A 21,206-nucleotide genomic window follows, 5' to 3' on the forward strand; every position below is an offset into this window, starting at 1 on the left:
TAAGACTATAAGTTTAGGAGCAGGTATTGCTTTGTATTAGTAGAGGGAGCTTCTTATTGGGAGGGAGCTTCTTATACCAATAAAATCATAAGTCTGATTAGAAAAAAATCAGTATGTGTGTATGTACGTGTGTGTGTGTGTGTGTGTGTGTGTGTGTGTGTGTGTGTGTGTGTGTGTCTTTCCTGGCTTTCTCACATGGATGGTTTGTCCTTAAATTGCATCTCCTCAGTTGTTATTTTACTTCAAAGCACTATATTTATTTCCAGAGAGCTAAGGAATTTTTAAAAGATTTTTCTCTTTGCAAACAGTGCAAAATTCAGGGCTTCCTGAATTAAGACCTAAATGAGAAGAAGGAAATATGATGTGATGAATAAACAATCCAAAGAGGAAGCAACTGAAAATGGAAAAAAAAACCTGAAGATGATGTTTGAAAGTGGAGGGGAAAATGTAACTAAAGGAGAGAGAGGGAGGGAAGGAGAGAAGGAGGAAGGGAGGGAGGGAGAGGAGAAAGGGAAAAAAAATCCTTGATGTGTTCAAGTAAATGGCTACCTTAGATTCATCCCAAGCTAGAAGAATTATGAATTTTCGAAAGGCAATAAAGGCCCTGGGTCTAAGTTGTTTTGGTGTGAGCAGTCTTGTTCAATTCATGCTGAAGGAGACTTGGTTGAAGGAACTAGGAATATTTAGCCTGAGGAAGAGCTCAGGGAGCTCATAGTCACTGTAATCAGGTATTTGATGGACTCCCATTGGGAAGAGGGTTGAGACTTGTTCGGCTTGGTCCTAGAAAGCAAAGCTGGAAGCAATGGGTGGAAGCTGAAGGCTACTAATGAAAGGGAAGTAGACTTGTTTGGGAAGTAATAGGTCCCTCTCACTGGAAGTCTTAGAAATTGTCAGACATGTTGTGGAGAGGATTGTTTTAGGGGCACGGATTGAACGAGATGAGACGGCCTTTAGGTCCCTTCTGTCTCTGAGAGTTTATGGTTCTGTGATACTTGAACCTTTAAGAGTAGCACGGTGTTGGTAATAAATGATACAAGTTTTTGGTTGTTGTTTGTCCTTTGTTTTCAAAGGGGACTAATGATATCATGGGTGATGTCTTGACTTGTGCATTAATTAAAGCAAGGCAGAGTAACACCTGAATATTTGGCACTCATGCAATGACCTGAAGAGGTCATCAAGCTGAGACAAAGCACGAAATGGAAATGCAGGAAGATGAATGGCAAGAAAGAGGCTCAAAAATTCACATGTAACAAAATCAACAAAACGACTGCAATGTGGAAATACAGAGAGTGAGCACAAATAAGGTGAATGAGTGGTTCTAACTCAAGGAGGCAAATTTAACCTTAAAAGTACTATGGAGATTCAGTAAGATCAAAGACTAAATTAGGCTTCGAAGGGTATTTTTTTGTGGGAGGATGCCTGGGGCTACATGTGCATTGCTATGGGGTAAAGAGCTACCAGGGACATTGAGAGGTTAAATAACACACTTGGTCACACAGATAGTGGAGACAGGACTTAAGACTCAGTCCTGTGACTCAAAATCCAGTTGTCTTTCCTCTGTACTGTCACACATTAAGCGATCAGTTGAAGGAACATAGGATTTCTCCCTATGCTTGGGGTGGGGCAGATGGTAGAGTCAGGACATCATAGCTGTCTTTGAGTACTTGAAGCAGTCAGTTGGAGAAGGCTCTAGATGGCAGAACTTGGACGGGTAGAGGTTGTAAAGAGGCAAATTTGGACTGGATTTCAGCAACAACTTCCTAACAATTAGACTGTCCCAAAGTGGAATGGGCTTCTGTGGGAGGCAGTAGGTTTCTCATCACTGAAAGTGTTCAAGCAAAGGCTGGATGACAAATTGTCATGTATACCATATAAGGGATCCTTTTTGAGGTAAGGCTTTCCCTTGATGGCTCTGTGATTCTACCTCTTCTTCAGTCTTCTCTTCTTCAGCCTAAACATCATCATCTCTATATAGCAGATCTCAAGGCCCTTGACCAGCTGGGTTGCCCCCTTATGGAGGCCCACCATCTTATCAATTCCTACATGTTCATCTAAATAAGGGCAATAACTACACATGAGGGGACAGGTGCTCTTCTTTCTGTGCCAGAAAAATGGGAAGAGCTTAAGAGACTATTGGCCTCAGGGTATGACTAGCACTGGGCAAGCAATTCAAGGGAAGACAGGGACATCAGCTATTGCAGTCAAAGAGCAGAACTGTGGAAGCTCAGAAAGGCTTTTCACCTTTGCCATTTGGAGCTTGGCCAGAGGGCGGCATTTGGTCATGGGTTCCATTTGACTGATGAGCAACAGAAAGTTACTGAGTTGAGACTAAGCAGTATCTACTGACCTGACAATCAGGGCAATAGGAGGAATCTAAGGATGGCCAGGATCATCACTGATATAATTTCCAGGGAATCTGACTCATTATAGAGGACAGAGGAAAACAGAAGTATAACACCTGAGGGGCAGCCACAGTAAAACTAAAGGTTGAGTTAACCACGGTGAGATGTGGAGAGAAGACCAAGCCAGGCCAAAATCAAAGTCTTTTTCAGGTTAAGTTTCGACTAGATCAGGGAGTTCTTAACCTGTGGACTATGAAGTTTCTTTTAATATTTGATAACTATGTTTCAATATAATTTATTTCCTTTGTAATATTATACATTTGTTTTATATATTTAAAAACATTACTGTAAGAAGTACATGGGTTTCATCAGTCTGCTAAAGATACCCACAACACAAAAAAGATTCAAAGCCCTCAGACTAGATGGCCTCAGAGGTTACCTCCAACTCTAACATTCTATGATTTAACTCTCTTCCTTCCAAATCTTTTCTTTCCTCATCCTTTCAAACAATCTTTGCAGGACGTGGCATTGAGGCCCTTCACCACCTGGGTTGCCCTCCTCTGGTTTTCCCATCTGTCCAGTGAGGCAGTTAGACTAGCTGCCCCCAAGGTCCTTTCTGTTCTAGACCTGTGATCTCATGATCCAGCTTCAAACTTGGTGTTCATGCGGTCTCCTTATCATCTTTGTCTATAATTACCTTCCCCTAGAACACCCTAAGTTATTCTGATGAAACAAAACCAACTCATGTAATGGAAGACCAGCCTTTCCCCAGAACCTCTCCCAGTGGCAACTTCCCCTTAGCAGGCCCAACAGCTGTTTGCCACACTGGTTGCTGGGCTCTAACAGTAAGCTGTGCCCATAAAGGAATCACTTGTCCACAGCTGAGCTAAATATTTCTAATTTCAGCTGAGAGGAAAAAGAGAGCTTGGGAAAAGGATGATGTAGAGGCCCTCCTATCCACTTCCTGCTACACGGAAAAATTCCCTTTCTCTAGCCAGGTCTGATCTTAGGGAAAAGCATTGCCCCATCTTAAACAGGCAGGTCTGAGGAACCCAGTGCCTACCCTGCCTCAAGGCTAGGGATACCTCCTCCCCTCCCAGGGGCCAATACAGTTGTTATTTAGCTCTGTTGAATCCCCTTCTCTCCTCCCAACTCTTCATCTTTTTAGTGGTGAGTGGTGAGACATGAGACAGGAAGTGGGGGAAAAGGAAGTCAGCCACTCTGAACTCACTCCATGGCAACATGAAAGCAGAAAGGGTCACAGAAACTTTGCGCCGGAGTGTTTTATGACTCAGGCAGCTGCTCACATGCAGAATCCAATTTAATTCAACCAGCATTTATTAAGCACCTACTTATGTCAGGTATTTAGGTACTAAGGACACAGATTCAAAAATGGATGTCCCCTGATGCCATGAAACTTACATTTTATTAGGGAGACAACACATACATAGAAAATTAATTGTGAAAGAGATACAAAATAATTTCATAGGGAGAGGAACCCAGGAACAGAGCTATCTGGGGGAGGGGGAAGGCTTCTTACAGGAGGGGGCAGTTGAGCGAGCTTTGAAGGAAATTAGGGATGCTCTGAGGTGCAGATGAGAAGGAAGTGTGTTCCAGGCATGGAGAGCAGCCTGTGCCAAGGCCTGGGGCCAAGAGATGGAATGTCACATACAGAGAATGGCAAGCAGGACATGTCCACTGCAACACAGACCATAATGTGCAATCATCCTAGAAAGGGCATTCGCAGGAACCGTTAGGGATCACACCATCAACTTGTTTCAATGCCACAACTCACCGATAGAGTTTCTGCCGAGTTTCCAGTTCTTTGCGTCTGTGCTGCTTGAGGATATGAATTTGGTCATCCCGAGCCAGCTTTGCTGTGAAAGAATGAAGAAAAGACAAGTATAGACACAACCAGGGGGAATCATCAACTTACAGGAAGGAATGGAGATCCTTCCTATATCAAGTCCTGTTCTAAGAAGTCCTGGCAAGTGCTGGACCATCCTCAGATTGAGCCTCTTCAGTCCTGAATTCTGGCACCACTGGCTAAAGGAGATCAAGAGGAACATGGCCATTGCAGGGGATGTTACTAAGAGAAGGGAGCTCTTCTACCCTGTGGTCTTAAGCTTTATATAAAAGAAGAGGGATTTCAAGCAAGAAAAGCAAGTGCCAAGGTCAGTTTATGTCAATGAGGTGAAGCTTTCCATAGGCTCTTCTAGTCCCAAGCTAAGAAGTCAGAAGAGTACTTAGGTTTCTGTCCAAAAGCACAAAATATTAAATTATCAAGCCTAGAAGCTGTGCACATCAGTCCTAGAAGTGGTTATCCCCACTTAGCTGGTATCCTTCAAATTCAATTAGGCAGATTCTCAAATATTCATAGGATCACAGGCTTAGAGCTGGAAGGGTCCTCAGACACTAACTGGTGAAAACCCCTTATTTTACAGGTAAGGAAACTGAGGCCCAGAGATTGACTCTCATGATGTAGAGCCTTGGAGTCTCACAGTCACTTAGTGACTATCAGTCTGATAAAAGGGTTTTTGATGATCTTGAGCTATATGGACCTCAGCTCAGATACAAACATACCAACTAGATGTAAGATATACATGTTCACAGGGCACCGAGCTACTACTAACCAACGGCCTCATCTAATGGAACCTAGAGTCAGAGGACCTCAATTCAAATGCCTTCTCTAGTATTCACTTTTTGTGTGTCTTCGGGCTAGTCACTGAATTCCTCTGGGCCTCCTCACCTCCAAAATGGTGATATTGGACAAGATGATCCCTATGACCTTGGTTCTCTGGTAGTCATAGCATTCCCCAGGACATACTTACATTGCGATCTAAGTCCTTGAAAGAAGTCATCTAGGACTCACCTCTCCCATCTCGGAGGACAATTTCACCCTCCCCAGTGAACCAGCGGTAGCAGGGGAACTCAATGTATTCTCCATAGGGAGTCTTCAAAGTGATATACTTAAGATACCAGTCATCATGGAGCCAATACTTTCGTTTTTCAACTTTGATCAGAAGGATATCTCCTAGTTCTTCATCCACAGTCACATCATAAGAATCTACCTGTACAGAATAAAAGGCAAATACAACTTGGAATCTAATAAGCATATTCAAGTTTCTAACAGATCTATATCAACTAAAGTAATCATTTGAAATTTTCTTGCTTTGTAGGAGAACAAATGGAAGGTTAATGGTGTATCTGTAGACTCCACTCTCTCTGCATCCCCTGGTTATTCAATTCCCTTGCCAAGAGATTTACATATTTTAACCTTTTTAAATCTTTATTTGGTAAGCTTAATAAAAATATCTGACTTCTGGCAAAATAATAGAGTAAAGACATAAGAGAACTTAGAACTCCCAACATCTCCCTTAAAAAAGGCAGCAATAGATTGCCAAAGGAAAGTTGTGGAAAAGGAAAAGATAAAGCAAATTGCTTTTTTAAAAAAACCTTTCTAGCAATGAACAAATATTATGGATTAAACAAAATTGAAAGGGAGACATCAAGTGAGGGAAGAGATTAATTTAACACCAACAATGTCCTCTATCAATGGAATTAAGTAAAGGTACAACTGAAAAAGTTAAAAAAAAGAGGTGGCATACAACAAAAGGATAATAAACCTTAAACAACTTGGAATTGTCCATGGATAACATAAAAAATATAGATGAGAAATAGAATTGTTCTATTGGAAGTCAAAACAGTATAGATAGAGCAGACCAATCAGCAAAAATGAGCTAAAAAACCAACACAATTGAAAATTACCCAATAACCTTCAAATAAAGGTAAAAAAAAAATTAGAGAAGACCTGTAGAAATAAACTAAGAGATAATGAAATTCCCAAAAAGAATGAAAAAGAAAAGAATCTGATATGATTTCAGAAAATCATGCAAGAAAATTTCTCAGAATTATTAAAATTAAGAGACATACTACAGATTTGTAGAATTCACTAGATGGTAAAAAAAGAATAAACCCAGACTCAACTCACCCAGATATTCTACCATCAGATTCCCAAACTATAGTGATGGAGAAATCATTTTAAAATGAACCAAGGAAAAAAAACATCACACATCAAAAATCTTCCTATCTGAATTACTCAAGATTTTTCATCCAAGATGAAGAATAATAGAAAGAGCTCATATTGTAATGCAGAACATTATTTTACCATTTAGGCAGTACGGCCCTTTAGGCTATGGAAAGCAGAAGTTGCTGCTTAATCTTGCCCCAGACCTCTTTCCTCCTAAATCTAAACAATAGTGAAATGTACTCTTGCATAGCTTAAGCACAGCCCATACCTCCAGCGCAAATGGATAAGAAAGCTTGCAATATAATTGCTTTAGATAATTATGTTTATACCAGAAACCAGGACACCTGGTCTGGTTTGTGTGATCCCTGACCTGTAATGATGCTTGTGCTTATACTTTTGCCCCCAAAATGCCCCCCTAGTCTCAGAAATACTATCTCTGACAACCACTCCCCAGCCCAAGGACACTGTGCCTAGCAGTATTCATTCATGACCCTTATCTGGCTGCTCAGGCCCCAGCCCTCAGATCATATCTCTGGAAGCCTCCAAATTCCTTAGTTGTGAGAAAGTTTTTTCCTTTGTTGCAGAGCATTCTCATGTCTAGACAGAGGGAGAGGGGTGTCCTTGACCAGCCCCAGAACTCTTCCTCTTGCCAGACTTCAAAGATCCATCCCCCTCCCTGTCCTCTATACTCCCTATATAAACCCTAGCTCGACCTCTGATGTGGGCTGCTTGATTTGGATGTGAATACCCCTGGCAGCCGTGTGCTAATAAAGTCCACAATTTAAATTACTCTGGGTCTAACTCACTAATTTCTCGGCATAACAATATATCATGTCACGAATCTAGAGAAATTACACTTCAGCCTAAGACTACCTCCTTAGCTAGATTAGGCATATGTTTTCAAGTCATTTAATATCATTTAATAATGATATTAATAAGTGATTATTTGATAATAGTGCTATCAATGATCATTTAATAATGCACACAAGAATTTCAGCTATTCCTAGAGAATAGGCTAAGGTTGTATGAGATCTTTGATACTACACACAGGTATGAAGAACTTCAACAAGGAAAAACTCCAAACTTGAAAACTATTCTTAACTAAGCATTGGCTCAATGTAATTTCTATGCGGGGTAATAAAACAGTAGCAGAATTGTTTGAATCATCGGCTTTCTCAAAGTAACTACCTTGGGGGGAAAGCAGTGCAACAAGACAGTAAGAGTGTTTATATAATGATATAATGTAACTACTATAGGAATGTATAAAAGAAACAATGGCTTTGGCTTTATTGACATATGCCTCAAAGTAAATACCATTAATAGGAAACAAAGTAGGAGCTGAATTGTATCATTTGGTAACTGAAGTATATAAATTGGCTTTGGGAAGAGATGATGAATAAATATTTAAGATACATGTACTGGGGGGAGGGAGTTGGTCAGGCACCAGGACATTATTCAATTCAAAATGGAGCACAATTTGGTGAAAAATACAGAGATACTCCATACACCATACACCATAATTGATCCAAACGGATCAATGATCCAGTGTTTTAAATCATTAAAACAATGTTGAAGGAAATGGAATCATATCTTTCACAACTGTGGAGAAAAGTTAGCAAAATACTTGAATTAGGTAAAAAAAAAAAGACTTTGGCCTAACCAAAAAGCAAGGCATCCAGAAAGAGGAGGAAAGAAGCAGGGGAGGGGGAGGGGGGAGAGAAGAATATGCAATAAACATTTATGATAGAAGTCTAGCAACTAAAATTTGTAAGTAATTGGCAGAAATGTATAACAATAGGTGAAATTCTGCAAAATGAGTGGTTGAAGAATATGAAGAGAGAGCTCAGTCCAATAACAGACCCATTAAGCACTTAATAATTGCAAAGTACTTGGAATACAAAGTTAAAAGCTAATCATTCCTTGTCTTCAAGAAGTTTTTGGTCTGCTGGGGGTTGGCGTGGGGACAACAAAGTCATATATGTGTGCGTATGAGTATGTATATATGTACATATGTGCATACATATGTATATATGTAAATGTATACATACACACATACAAAGTCTGCACAAAAAATACAAAATCCTTTAAAAAGAAAAAGAGTGCTAATCTCTGGGGGATCAAGGAAAGGGTGGTGACTGAGTTGTAAAGAAGTTAGGGGTCTTATGAGGAGGAAGTAGATTCCAAATGCAAAGATGCAAAGACAAGGGGGCAAGTGAGAAAATGTGGCTGATGGGGACAATTCAATTCAATACGATTCAATTCAATTTTCCCTCCATTCGATTTCTCTCAATTCACTCTCCATCTTCCATCAACTTTACTACACTGAATATCATGCCACTCTCAGGATAAGGTAATCACCTGTAATTTTATCACCATGCAGATTGACTCAGCTACTGATACTCAACACCATCTCAACTTCCTCAGTTGCCTTTCCTCTCTGTAGTACAGATCAATAATGTTTTCCCACAGAGGGCTCAGACCTTTGCTACTGTCCACTTATCACTGGTTCTGTTTGGTTTCTACTGAGGTGGGTACTGCTGGCTCCACCCCCCACCCCCATTTCAGCTTCCTTTTGTATACTGTCTTACTCCATTAGACAGTAAGCCCCTTGAGAGCAAGAACTATCTTTTTCTTATTTGTATTCCCAGTGCTTAGCACAGTGCCTAGAACATAGTAGGTACTTTGTTATTGTTTAGTTGCTTGTCACGTCCAATTCTTGATTCCATTTGGGGTTTTCTTAGCAAAGATACTGGAGTGGTCTGCCATTTCCTTCTCCAGCTCATTTTACAGATGACAAAATGGAGGCAAACAGGGTTAAGTGACTTGGCCAGGGTCACACAGCTAGAAAGTGTCTCAGGCCAAATCTGAACTCAGGTGTTCCTCACTCCAGGACCAGGACTCTAGCTACTATACCACCTAGCTACCTCATGGACACTTAAATAGGCACCTAATAAGTATTTATTGAACTGAATTGAAGGGGAAGAATGGATTCCATGACATGATGAAAAGACAAGGGGCCAAGAGATTAAAAGTTGCAAATGAGGACAATAGATAACAAAACAATCTAAAATGCAGACTGAGTGAATAATAACAATAACAATACTGATAATAATAACATCATATAGCAAAGTGCTTTACAAATGTTACCTCATTTTATCCTCACAACAACCTTGGGAGGTAGGTGCTATTATTATCCTCTTTTGTAGATAAGGAAACTGAAGTAGAGGTTAAATGATTTGTCTAGGATCACACAGCTAATGTTTGAGTCAGAATTCAAACTCAGTCTTCCTCACTTGAGGTTCAGTTTTTCTGTCCATGGTGCCATCTAGCTACTGCTAATATAAAATACTGGAAAGATTGAGGGGAGTCAGATTTTCAAGGGTCTTATATATCAGGCTCAGAAGTTTGTATTTTATCCTAGAGGAAACAGGAAGTCATTGAAGATTTTTGTCTATGGGACTGACATAGCCAGATCTGTACTTTAGGAAAATTAATTTGGCTACTATATGGAGAATGAATGTATTAGAAAGGGGATAGACTAGAAGCAGGGAGGCCAATTAACAAGCTATTGTAATAGTACAGGCAAGAAGAGATGAGTACATAGGTGACAGCTTTGATTTTATGGAGATAGAATGGACAAGTTACTGGATAAGAAAACTGAAGGAGAAGAAGAGTCAAGAATGACTCATAGGTTCTGAACCTGGGTGAGTGGAAGGATGGATGGATGGATAGATGGATAGATAGATAGATATAGATGATAGATCAATCGATCTATACCTATATCTATATCTATATATCTGGGGGTTCATTTGCATTTGTGGTAATTTAACCTATGGGAGTTGATGATACTACGAAGGGAGTACAGAGAAAGGAAAGAAGAAGGCCCAGGGTAGAACCCTGGGAAACACAACTTTGTTGGGTGAAAGGATGATGACCCAGCAAAGGAGACTGAGAAGGAATGGATAGTCAGCCAGGTAAATACAGAATCAACAGAAAACAAGTAAGGGAAGCCAAGAGTGGAGATAGTGTTCAAGAGTAAATTGGGGGTCAACAATGTCAAAAGCTGTAGAGAGATCAAGAATGGGAAAAGACTGAATTTAGCAGTTAGATCTTTGGTTCTCAAAAGAAGCCATTATTATAGCTGATTTACATAGTGCTTTAAGGTTTACAAAGCACTTTATTATATTATCTCATTTGTTTCTCACAACCTCATGATGTAAGTAACCACAATATTAACCCCATATAGATAAGGAAACTGAGGCAAAGAGAGATTAAGGGATTTGTCCAAAGTCACCTTTCTAGGAGCAGCTAGGTGGCGCAGTGGATAGAGCACCGGCCCTGGAGTCAGGAGGACCTGAGTTCAAATCCAGTCTCAGACCAGATACTTGACACTTACTAGCTGTGTGACCTTGGGCAAGTCACTTAACCCCAACTGCCTCACCAAACAAACAAACAAAGTCACCCTACTAGCGTCAGAGGAGAGATTCAAACTTAGGTCATCTCAGCCCCTAAACCCAGAGTGTTCTCTCTATTATATCACTACCCTCATGAAAAAGTGCTCAAAAACTTAGCATCCTCTATTAGAGAGGATCAAATTTAGTGATGGCAACAACATACTTGCTGTCACCCAGACCCAAAACTTTGGCATCATCTCTGGTTCCTCTCTATCCCTCAGCCTTTATAGCTAAATATCTGCCATGTCCCGTCAATTCTGCCTCCGTAATAACATCTCTGAGCCCTCTACTTTGGTCCATTCACACAGTTATCATCTTAATTCAGGTCCTTATCACTTCTCTCACTTGAACCAAACTATTATAGCCTCCAAACTGTTCTATCTGCCTCCAATGCCCCCCTCTCGAATCTGTCTTTTGGACCACTTTTGAAATATTTTTTCCTAAGGCACAAATCTGACTTAGTCATTCCCTGATCAAAAATATTTAGTGATTCCCTAGTGCTGCTAGGATCAAATACATATTTCTTAGCCTGGCATTGAAGGTCCTCTACTAACTTGTTCGAACCTGTCTTTCCATCCTTCCATACACACCACATTCCAGCCAAACTGGACCATTAGCTGCTTCATAAACTCTAGAGTCAATTTACTACCTCTATTCATTTACACAGGCCTAGAATTCACTTGTTTCTCATCGCTGCCTGTCAGAATTTTTATCTTCCCCCCAGGCTCAGCTCAGGTGCCACTTCCTCCCCTAGTTAGACTTCCTTGGTTCCTCTAAGCCAAAAGCTTCTCTCCAACCTCAGATATACCTAGTGCACTTTGTCTGAATCTCTCCTTTGCTCTCATCACTGCTTACCTTGGGTTATACTTACCTGGATTTGTGTCATATCATGTTAAGAGAGTACTGTGCAAGGAAATGCTAGATTTGGAGTTAAGAATGCCTGGGTTCAAAACCTGCATTTACTTCTTGCATGACATGGTCAAGTCCCTTCCCTTCCCTAGGCCCCAGTTTTCTCATTGGTAAGTGAAGGAATTTGACTTGATAATGTTGAAACTCTCTTCCAGTTCTAAATCTATGATCTTCTGACCCCAAGTAGAATGTAAGCTCCTTGAGGACAAGGACTGTTAATTTTTATCTTTGTATTCCCAGTGCCTAGCATAGGACCTGGCACATAGTAGGCGATTAAAAATACATTTGTGTTGAATTGAACTGAAATTCTCCAAAAAATGTGAAGAGTTTAATCATACCACTGAAAAACAAGAGATAGAAACCCTCTAATTTTGCTCAAGAAATACATCAACTGCTCAGTGCATTAATTAAGTGCCTGTTGTGTTTATTGGCAGGGCAGGTAAATCTCTTCTCTCTCTTTTCCCTAAGGGGTGAGTTCAGCCAATACCCTAACAAGAGGAGACATTTCTTTCTCCTTAGTTATTTGGACAAGGCAGGTCTAAGGGGAAGGCTACTCCTTGTACAGTGATCCCCAAATTCTACTTACTTTCTGAGGGTACTTCTAAATCACAGGATGGTGCTATGAATTTTGGTAGAACTGTGTTGAACTTTTTGGGAAAGAAAAACTCACTGTCATGTCAAAAGGTTGCTCCAAGGGAGTAGGACTCAGTTGAAATCTATAATCTCATGATCCAATGGAATGCTCTGTGCCTCCGTTTCCCCATATGTAAAATGGAATAACACCTGCAGTATCTATTGCACACATTTGTGAGGCTCCAGTGAGATATCTGCAAAGTACTTCGCATACCTTCAAGTGTTATTTACATTTTAGCTATTATTGTTGTTATATATTGCTTTAAGGTTTGTAAAATGTGGGCTCATTAGATTCTCTCAACAGCACTATAAAGTAAGTACCGCAGGTGTACTGCTTTGGGTTGTGCAAAAATTCATTTTTATTTTCAGTACTGAAATTCATGTCTTCTATAATTCTATTTGTTGATTAAACACTTCTACCTTTCTACAATGGTTACAGATGCCATTCATTATCTTCCAATATTTTATGACCCATTGATCCATTTGAGTAGTTCTGTGTATTGTGCGAGATCTGAATATAATCTCATTTGATGTGTGAAATTTTGAAATATCTCTCTAGTTCTGAACATGGATAAGCAGTTCCTTGTCTTATGGTTTACACAAAGGGTGAACACTTCCAGCATTCTGATCAACTAATGTGCCATGAGGTGGAAAAGAGGAAATTGACTTTCTGTATACTGTGGGGCTTGTGTGGTCCTTACTTTAGCAATTTTTCCAAGGACTGAGGAATTAAACCCTTGCTTTAAGATGACATCCCACTGCTTTCAAATGTGTCAATAAACATTAATTAGGTGCCTGCTATGTGCCAGGGACTGTGCTAAGTACCAGAAAAAACAATCACATTAAAGTTGATTCTCGAAGGAGGAGATTGGTACAAACTAAGACAGGCAGTCCAATTCCTACTCATGATATCATTCTTTATGTTTATTGGTTTCTTGATACTAAAAGATTTTTACATTCCAGTTTGTCTCAATCCATTACAGCTGCTTTGGGACCTAGAACAGGCAGAATGGCCAGTAATAAGTGCCCTCATTAGCTAATGGACCTTTTCAAAAGTTTTGATGGGGCTCTCTTGACTGCAACTCTCAAGAAGTACTGGAGACCTCATGAGCTCCAAAGGTCTGGAAGGGAAACCTCCAGAGGAGCCTGGCCCATTTGACCAGCAGACATGTACCAGGAGTTGTTTGGACATTGCCTAGCCAAGATGAAATCAAAATGTCTAGCGATTCTGCAAGCTGCTTTATGCTCTGTATCATGATCCTAGCATATTATACAAGTGGTTTTAAATTGTTACTGATCTCTGTTCTATTAATGGATGCTTTTTTTAAAAATCAGTGTTCCTTGTGCGCTTAATATGAACTAACTGTTGTACAACCAATTAATATTGTACACCGAGAACCTTTCTTTTACAACTTACCTTTAGAGGTCCTGTTAGTTTTGTGAGCCACTATCTAATTTACTAACATTAAAATTATCCCTAGAGAGTGGGGGGAGGGACTCAACAAGCCAGTAGTATGAGGAAAAGAAAGCCCCCTTTCACCAGAGGCAGGCTCTCCAGCACTGAACCTAATCCAAACCAAGAACAGGACACAGAAGGGTAAGTGCCCTACCTCCCATTGGCTTAGCTAAGTGGTTCCTCAAGAATAATCATAATATGATAAAACACACCAATTTGAAAACATGAGCTAATGTAATATACAGTGGATAAACCTCATCAAGGTAGAGTATGGGCAAAGAAGAGAAGAGGGCCCAGGACAGAAGTCATCTGTGCTTGGGGAAAGAGAATTGTTAACCAGTGAGGAGACTGAGAAAGAGCCATTGTATGGATAGAAAGAGAACCAATAAAGAAGGCAATGGAGGAGGGTGTTCTTGGGGGGGGGGGTCAGCCATGCACAAAAAGGTCAAATAACCTGTGGACTGAAAATGATTTAACCAATGATTTAGCAGTGGGGAAATCACAGGTACCTTTGGAGAGAACAGTTAGAAATGTGTTGGCTTTGTTTCATTTTGTTAAAAATGAATGTTCTAATGTTGTTCACAGGCAAAATGACAAGTGCACTCTCAACAAGACTGAACTTTATTCTGACACTGTTAAGTGTCAGAAAATCCAGAAAGCCCTGCAACTACAGGAAATCAAAAGGTACCAAGGAAAGAGGAGGAGGAAGAATCATAGAATGGGGAAAAGGAGAAAGGAGAGGAGAACAAATAGAAAGAGGAAAAAAGGAAGGGGAAGAGGAAGAAGAACAGGAGGAAGAATGAGAAAGAAGCAGAGGAAGAAGGGGAAGATGAGTAGAAAGAGGTAGAAGAAAAAGAGAAGGAGAAAAATAGAGAGAGCACAGTTTGGGCTCAGATCATGCAGAATCTGACAGAGAAGAAAGAAAAGGCTAGGGGAGGATGATCAGAACTGTGGGCACCTGGCTGGATTGAAGCCAGGTATGATAGTCCCTGGTTGTAGCCAGGGACATGGTGAAAACCAGCTACACATTTAAGCTTTGAAGAAGAAAGATGGGAAAAAACTGAAGACCTGGAGGAAGGATGGGGGGAAGGCAAGTTCTAATTTTTTATGAGAGTATTCCCCTTCAAACCTTTTCTCTTCAAGTACACATTTTAAAGATGAGGAAACTGAGGTACAAAGAGGTTAAGTGACTCGCCAAGGGTCACACAGCTAATAAGTGACTGAGGCAGGATTCAATTCTGGTCTTTCAGACCATAACAACTAAAACTCTAGCCACTATGACACCTCATAGCCTCTAGGGAAAAAAAAACCAGCAGAAGCAGCAGGGTATAATACATAAAGGGGGACTGCCTTGGAACCAGGTGGGGTTTAAGCCCCGCCTCTGACATATGCTGGCTGTGTGACCAAGGACAAGTCACTTAGGTTCTCAGTACCCCTGAACACTCTTCAGGGTCATACATTAGAAAGGCAGAATGGTGTAATGGATGGAGGACTAGATTTGGATTGAGAACCTGGATCTAATGTAGCTATATGACCTTGGGTATGTCATTTAACATCTTAGCCTCTGTTTCTTCATCTATAAAATGAAAAGGCTGTACAAGACGGCTTCTAAGGACCCTAGTATTCTTACTGACGAGTCAAAAATCAGCATCAGCAGAGGAGATTTTAGTACTGAGAGTTCCCCACACTGATGACATCCTAGTGCCAGACTAAAAAAAACCCAGCAAGCAAGGAATGATCATTCCTAGGTTCCAGCAGTTCTGCCCCCAAAGGTAGATTGGTGCTGACAGGTCTGAACAGGACCACAATAAACACCTCCCCCAAGGTAAAAGCCACTCTCTTGTTCACAGCAAGCATTTCCCGAAGCTTTCTCTTTCACCACCACTAAGGAGAAAAGTCAGAATGTGCTGGAGCTAGAAAAAGAGGAACTGCCCTCTGGGACTGTGCAAGACAAAATGTGAAAATCTTTTGCATCAACAGGAACTTTCTCAAAAAGCTGAAAGGAAAAAAACCCCAACCTCACACAAATGAGCCCTTCAACAATGGCAGCTCAGTCTCCCCAGCTGGTTTGCATGGCTCTGGGACTTGGAGTGCCCAAGCCTTTCTCTACCTTCTCTGGCTTCAGTCTTTTAAAATAGTGTATTGGTTATGCAAATCTCACACAAAATCTGCTAGAGGAGGCCTTATTAGCCCTATCTATTCACCAATAACATTTCCATGATTCCATGGAAAGAGGAATGTGCAAGAGGGAGGAGAGATGAAGAAGGAGAAAGTAAGTCAGTAGGAAGGCACCTTCGTCTTGTCCATAAAAGACATCATTCTTTTCTCAACAGGCATCACCATCATCAAAATTTTTCACCATGTGAAAATGCATAGGAGGCAGCATGGAGGCAGGAGGGCTGGATCTGGAGTTTGAGGACTTGGGTGCCAATCCTCCTTACTACCTGGTGTTACCTTAGCCAAGTCACTTAATTTAGTTTCATGGAACATCAAGTCCCTCAATCTGGAAAATGAGGGGGATGGCACCAGATGACCTCTAAGGAGCCCATGATACCATGGTCCCCTACATGTGTGCCAGGTACTGCACAAGAGCATAGAGCTATGGCTTCCTTAGAGGCCACCGAGGAAATGCAAGCCCAGAGAAGTCACATGACTTGTCCAAAGTCATTGGTGGGGGGATGAATATCAGTCAGGAAAATGGATACTGAAATGAGATGTTAGGAAAGAACAGAGGAACAAGGTTTAAATCTCAGCTCTGCTTCTTATATCTGTGACTCCTGGGAAAGTCTCTTCCCCACCTGTGGGCCTCAGTTTCCTTATCTGTAAAGAGACTAGATGGACTCTACACGAACCCGTGATTGCTAAATCTAAAACCTTATTAATATGATTATATGAGTGGCCACGTCTTGCTGATTCCACTCCATCGTTTCTCCTGTCTGTCCCCTTTTCTGTACTCCTACCACACTCACCCTTGTCCAGGCCCTCATCCTGTCTTGCTTAGACTATTGTGACAGGCTCCCAATGTGTCTCCCTGCATCTAGGCAGTCTCTCCCCTCTCCAATCCATCCCCATCACAGCTGCCATATTGATACTTCTGGAGCTCAAAATCCATGTCACTCCTCAACTCGAGAAGCTTCTGTGGACCCCATTGCCTTGAGGTTAAAATCTAAACTGCTCTCTGGCACTTAAGGCCCTTCACAACCTGGGATCCAGCTGATTATACCTTACTCTCCCCTCATTCACTATATACTCTAGCCAAATAACTGTTATCTAGACTGATCCTTCCATCTCCCGCCTTTGCCTCATACTTTTGAGCAGGCTCCTGGAATGTTTTTCTCGTTACTTCCCACTCCCAGAAAACTAAGCTCCCTTCAAGGCTCAGTGGAAGTGCCAAGAGGACTTCTCCTATTTCACTAGCTTTTAGTTCACCACCTGGCTCCCCACCCACCCCCCATCTTCCTCCTTTTGGTATTTTTAAAATACAGCCTGTATTTTTAATTGAACATATGGCAGCTCAGTGGCACATTGGAAAGGGCCCTAGATCTGGAATCACGATGGCTTGGGTTCAAATCTGGCCTCAGACACTTACTAGGTATGTGACCCTGGACAAGTCACTTAACCTCTCTCTGCCTCAGTTCCCTCATCTGTAAAATAGAGACAATTAGAGCACCTGCCTCCCAGGGTTGTTGTGAGGACCAAATGAGATATTTGTAAAGGGCTTCAAAAATCTTAAAGTGCTATATAAATGATAGCTACTGTTTTTACTGTCATCTTCCACCTCTGCCTTCTCCTCCTCCTCCTGTCTTCCCTGCATAGGCTGCAAGCTCCCTAAGAGAAGGGACTGCTTCACTTTTGTCCTTGTATCCCTAGTACCCAGGATAGAACATAGTAGGTGCTTAATAAATGTTTGTTGACTGATTAATTGATTAGAAAGAACACTACTGAACTAGATGTCCATGGAGGGTCCTCCCAACTCTAAATCTCTGCCCCTATATGCTTGTCATCTAAACTGAATGATATAATCACATGTACCAGCAGACATGGTTGGGATTGGGGTTGGTTTTGCTCAACTTTTTTCTCTTTCTTTTTAAATTTCTGTTATAAAAGATGATTCTATTATGAAGGGCAGGGAGGAAGGGAGTGACACATAGAAATGATGATGATGTCAAAACCAAAAGGCATCAACACACAAATAAGGGAAATGGATCATTTTAAAGGCTCAATCTCATATTACTCAAGAACCTCACTATCACCCCATTCTTGGAGTGCGTCACCTACGGGGAAATGGGGTCCCTTTGGCATGCTAGTACTTCATCCCATTCAGATAAGAGCCTAACAGGCAGAAGCAAAATGATGTTCAATCCCTGTCAGTGCTATACAGGGCTTCACTGATGTTCTAGGTATTTCATTTAGAATCAAACTTGTAAAGTGTTAGCCAGAAAAGAAAACACATCACCTAATTCTATTTATCTAGCACAATGATGGGCAGCTAGGTGGCTCAGTGCATAAAGCACTGGGCTTGGAATCAGGAAGACTCATCCTCATGAGTTCAAAGCCCTCCTCGGACACTTACTAGCTGTGTGACCCTGGGCAAGTCACTTAACCCTGTTTGCCTCAGTTTCTTCATCTGTACAATGAGCTGGACAAGGAAATGGCAAACCACTCCAGTATCTCTGCCAAGAAAACCCCAATGGGGTCATGAAGAATCAGACACGACTGAAACACTAAATAACAACAGCACAATGAAGAGTGGGGATTTTAGTGGATTATTTTAGGCTGTTAAGATGGACAAATGAGAGGATTCAAGCTAGGAGGGAAAAAAACCCTCTTTCTTTGATGGCTTTCATTCATTCATTCTTTCATTTATTCATTCATTTGCCCCACCATCTGCCAAGATCTAGAGATTGCTTTATCCAGATTAGATCTGTTCAGAGTCCCTACCACAATTTTCTGTAACTGCTGTAGCTTGTAATCTCCTTGAGGGCCAGGGCCAGGGCCATGGCCTCCCATTTATTATTTAATTTCATCTCTTCCCCCTCAACCCCCTGCACCTAGCACTTGCACATAGTAGATGCTTGCAAAATGTTTGCAGATTAGAACTGGCAATAAACTATTCGAACAATTTCAACCTCTCCTTGATGTGGCACTTCTGTGGAATCTGCTATAATGAAGCGAATTATTTCTTACCAAGATGGATTTTTTAGTTCATAGCGTCTGACTCACAGAATCCTAAGGAGCCTTGGGGCTGTCCAGTCTAACTCTTACCTACAACACATGCAGGGAGCCACGCAGGCTTTCCTTGAAGACCTCCAGGAACAAGGAACTCATTTTCTGCCCTCTATCCCCTTCCCCACAGCTTCCACCTTCAGATAGCTCTAATTGTTAGGAAAATTTTCCTAACAATAATCAGAAGAAAAAGTAATATTCAGTGACCACATCCATGTCTTTGCCCTTCCCCCTTCACCCAAATGAGAAAGCTTTGAGCCTTTTTAAAGTCCCTTTTGAAACCCTTTCAGTATAATGCTCTATGTACCGCCTGCTCCCTGCACTCCCTGACCATTACCTGTTAGGTAATCTCTACGTGGTCATGTAGCTCATACTTTCTTGCAGCAGCCTTGTGAGCCAGGAAATGCGGCTCAGAGAGGTTAATTTGTCTATAGAAACACAGCTAGCAAGGCAGAGTCTGAACCCAGATATTTAAACTTCAAATCCAACCCACTTTACATTATTATAGCTGGCTTAGATAAGACAAAGACATTTGCAGGATCCAGTCTACTGCAGGTCATCAATTCAACTGCCAACCCCCAGGAAGGGGCAATCACTGTTGCTTCTTCCTTCCTATGGTCACTGGCTGGGGTGGTAGCTATTTACTAAATACTCAAGGAAGGGACAACCAAGTTTTTAATGAGATGTCACCATATTTTTGAAGGTGATAATGACCTTTACATGGCGACACCTTCTCAAGGCTTTAGAACTAGAAAGCACCTTGGTGGTCACCTAGCCCAATGCCATGAATTGGCCTTTCCATGTCAGACTGGGTGACCATACAAGAGCCAAAATAAATAGCTGGGGTTGTCAAGGGCTTGTGAGCTCACAGGACTAGGGCTGAAAAGGAACTCAGAGAACATCTCTACCGATCCCTTCATTTTCCAGATGAGGAAAATGAGTCCCAGAAAAACGCATTTAGTTGCCCAGAGTCACTCAAATATTGAGTAGCCTGTCAGGATTTGAACCCAACCGGGTCTTCTTATACCTAATCCGGGGCTCTATCCACTGGGCCACCTGGGCTTGTCCAATATTGGACTGAGAGTCAGAAAATCTGAAATCTGGTCCCAGTTCTGCCACCATGACTAGGTGTGTGGCCCTAGACAAGTCATCCCACCTTTCTGGGCTTCCCCCAATCCTGGAGAGCAGTGGAGGTGGGATTAGAACTCAAGTTCTCTATGTGAGAAATAAAGGGCTACACAAAATAGAAGGGGTCATGATGATGAAGGGAGGGGAAAACCTCCTTATCCTACAGGAGTGTGATGCAGGGGGTTGAGTGCTGGATTTCCAGTCCGGGGCCCAGGTTTCAAATCCTGACTATGCTACTCGTGTGATGTCACCCCATCTGTACCTCTGTTTCCCTCCCTCTAAGATGAGGAGCTTGGTGCTTAACCCCACCCCCAAGACCTCGGAGGTCTTGCAACTCGGGGTTCCCAGGCCAGCGGCCAGGCTCTCAGGGCTCTGGGGGTGCCCCAGGGGGCTCTTTTCTGCACTGCTGGTCACCGGGATCTCTAAGCGCCATTCAAGGAGGAACCCTCCCCTCCGCCCAGCACTCACCGCCCCCCTCTCGAAGTCATTGTAGAAGGGCTTGTCCAGCAGGTGCTTCTCGCTGCAGCGCACCGAGCCCACGAGGGTCAGGTAGATGTAGTCATCGGTGCCGGCAAACCACTGGCTGCCCGTCGCCACGGTCACGGTGTAGGAAGGCATGGCGAGGCAGGCGGCCGCGGAGGAGGACGAGAGCCACGGCTGGGGCTGCAGCGGTCTCACTCCAGCCACAAGGAGCCCAGAGAGGGGAGAAGAGAAGGGGCGGAGACCTAGGCACGACGCCCCACCCTAGGACCTCCCCCCTCTTCTCCAGAAGTTGACCTCGCTCATCATCTGGGACTGAGGGAGAACTCCTGGATTCTGATTCTGGACAAGCCAACGTTATCCACCCTGCACCGGGCAGCTGGGGTTATTAGGGTCCTGGGTCTAGGGCTGGAAGGGAATCCGAGACTTTTTGGTCCAAGGTCTTCATTTTACAAATAGGAAAACTGAGCCCCAGGGAGATTAAGCAATTTGCCCAAAGGCACTCAGCCAGGTAAGAGTCAGAAGCAGGATTACGAACTTGAAGCCCT

General features: G+C 42.1%; 1 protein-coding gene across 1 annotated transcript in view; it reads right to left on the reverse strand.

Moving 5' to 3' along the window:
* Positions 1 to 20,890, reverse strand: part of ALOX5 (arachidonate 5-lipoxygenase) — a 76,127-nt gene extending 55,237 nt beyond the window's left edge. The window contains exons 1-3 of the mRNA XM_020994477.2: positions 20,647 to 20,890; positions 5,215 to 5,413; positions 4,138 to 4,219 (exon numbers count right to left, since the gene is read on the reverse strand). Of these exons, the coding sequence (XP_020850136.1) occupies positions 4,138 to 4,219; positions 5,215 to 5,413; positions 20,647 to 20,796 (431 nt within the window). The 5' untranslated portion in view covers positions 20,797 to 20,890. The remainder of the gene's footprint in view (positions 1 to 4,137; positions 4,220 to 5,214; positions 5,414 to 20,646) is intronic.
* Between the last annotated feature and the right edge of the window lie 316 nt (positions 20,891 to 21,206).

Source organism: Phascolarctos cinereus, unplaced genomic scaffold (assembly GCF_003287225.1).
Source record: "Phascolarctos cinereus isolate Bilbo 61053 unplaced genomic scaffold, phaCin_HiC Scaffold_3;HRSCAF=262, whole genome shotgun sequence".
In the NCBI taxonomy this organism is placed as follows: domain Eukaryota; kingdom Metazoa; phylum Chordata; class Mammalia; order Diprotodontia; family Phascolarctidae; genus Phascolarctos; species Phascolarctos cinereus.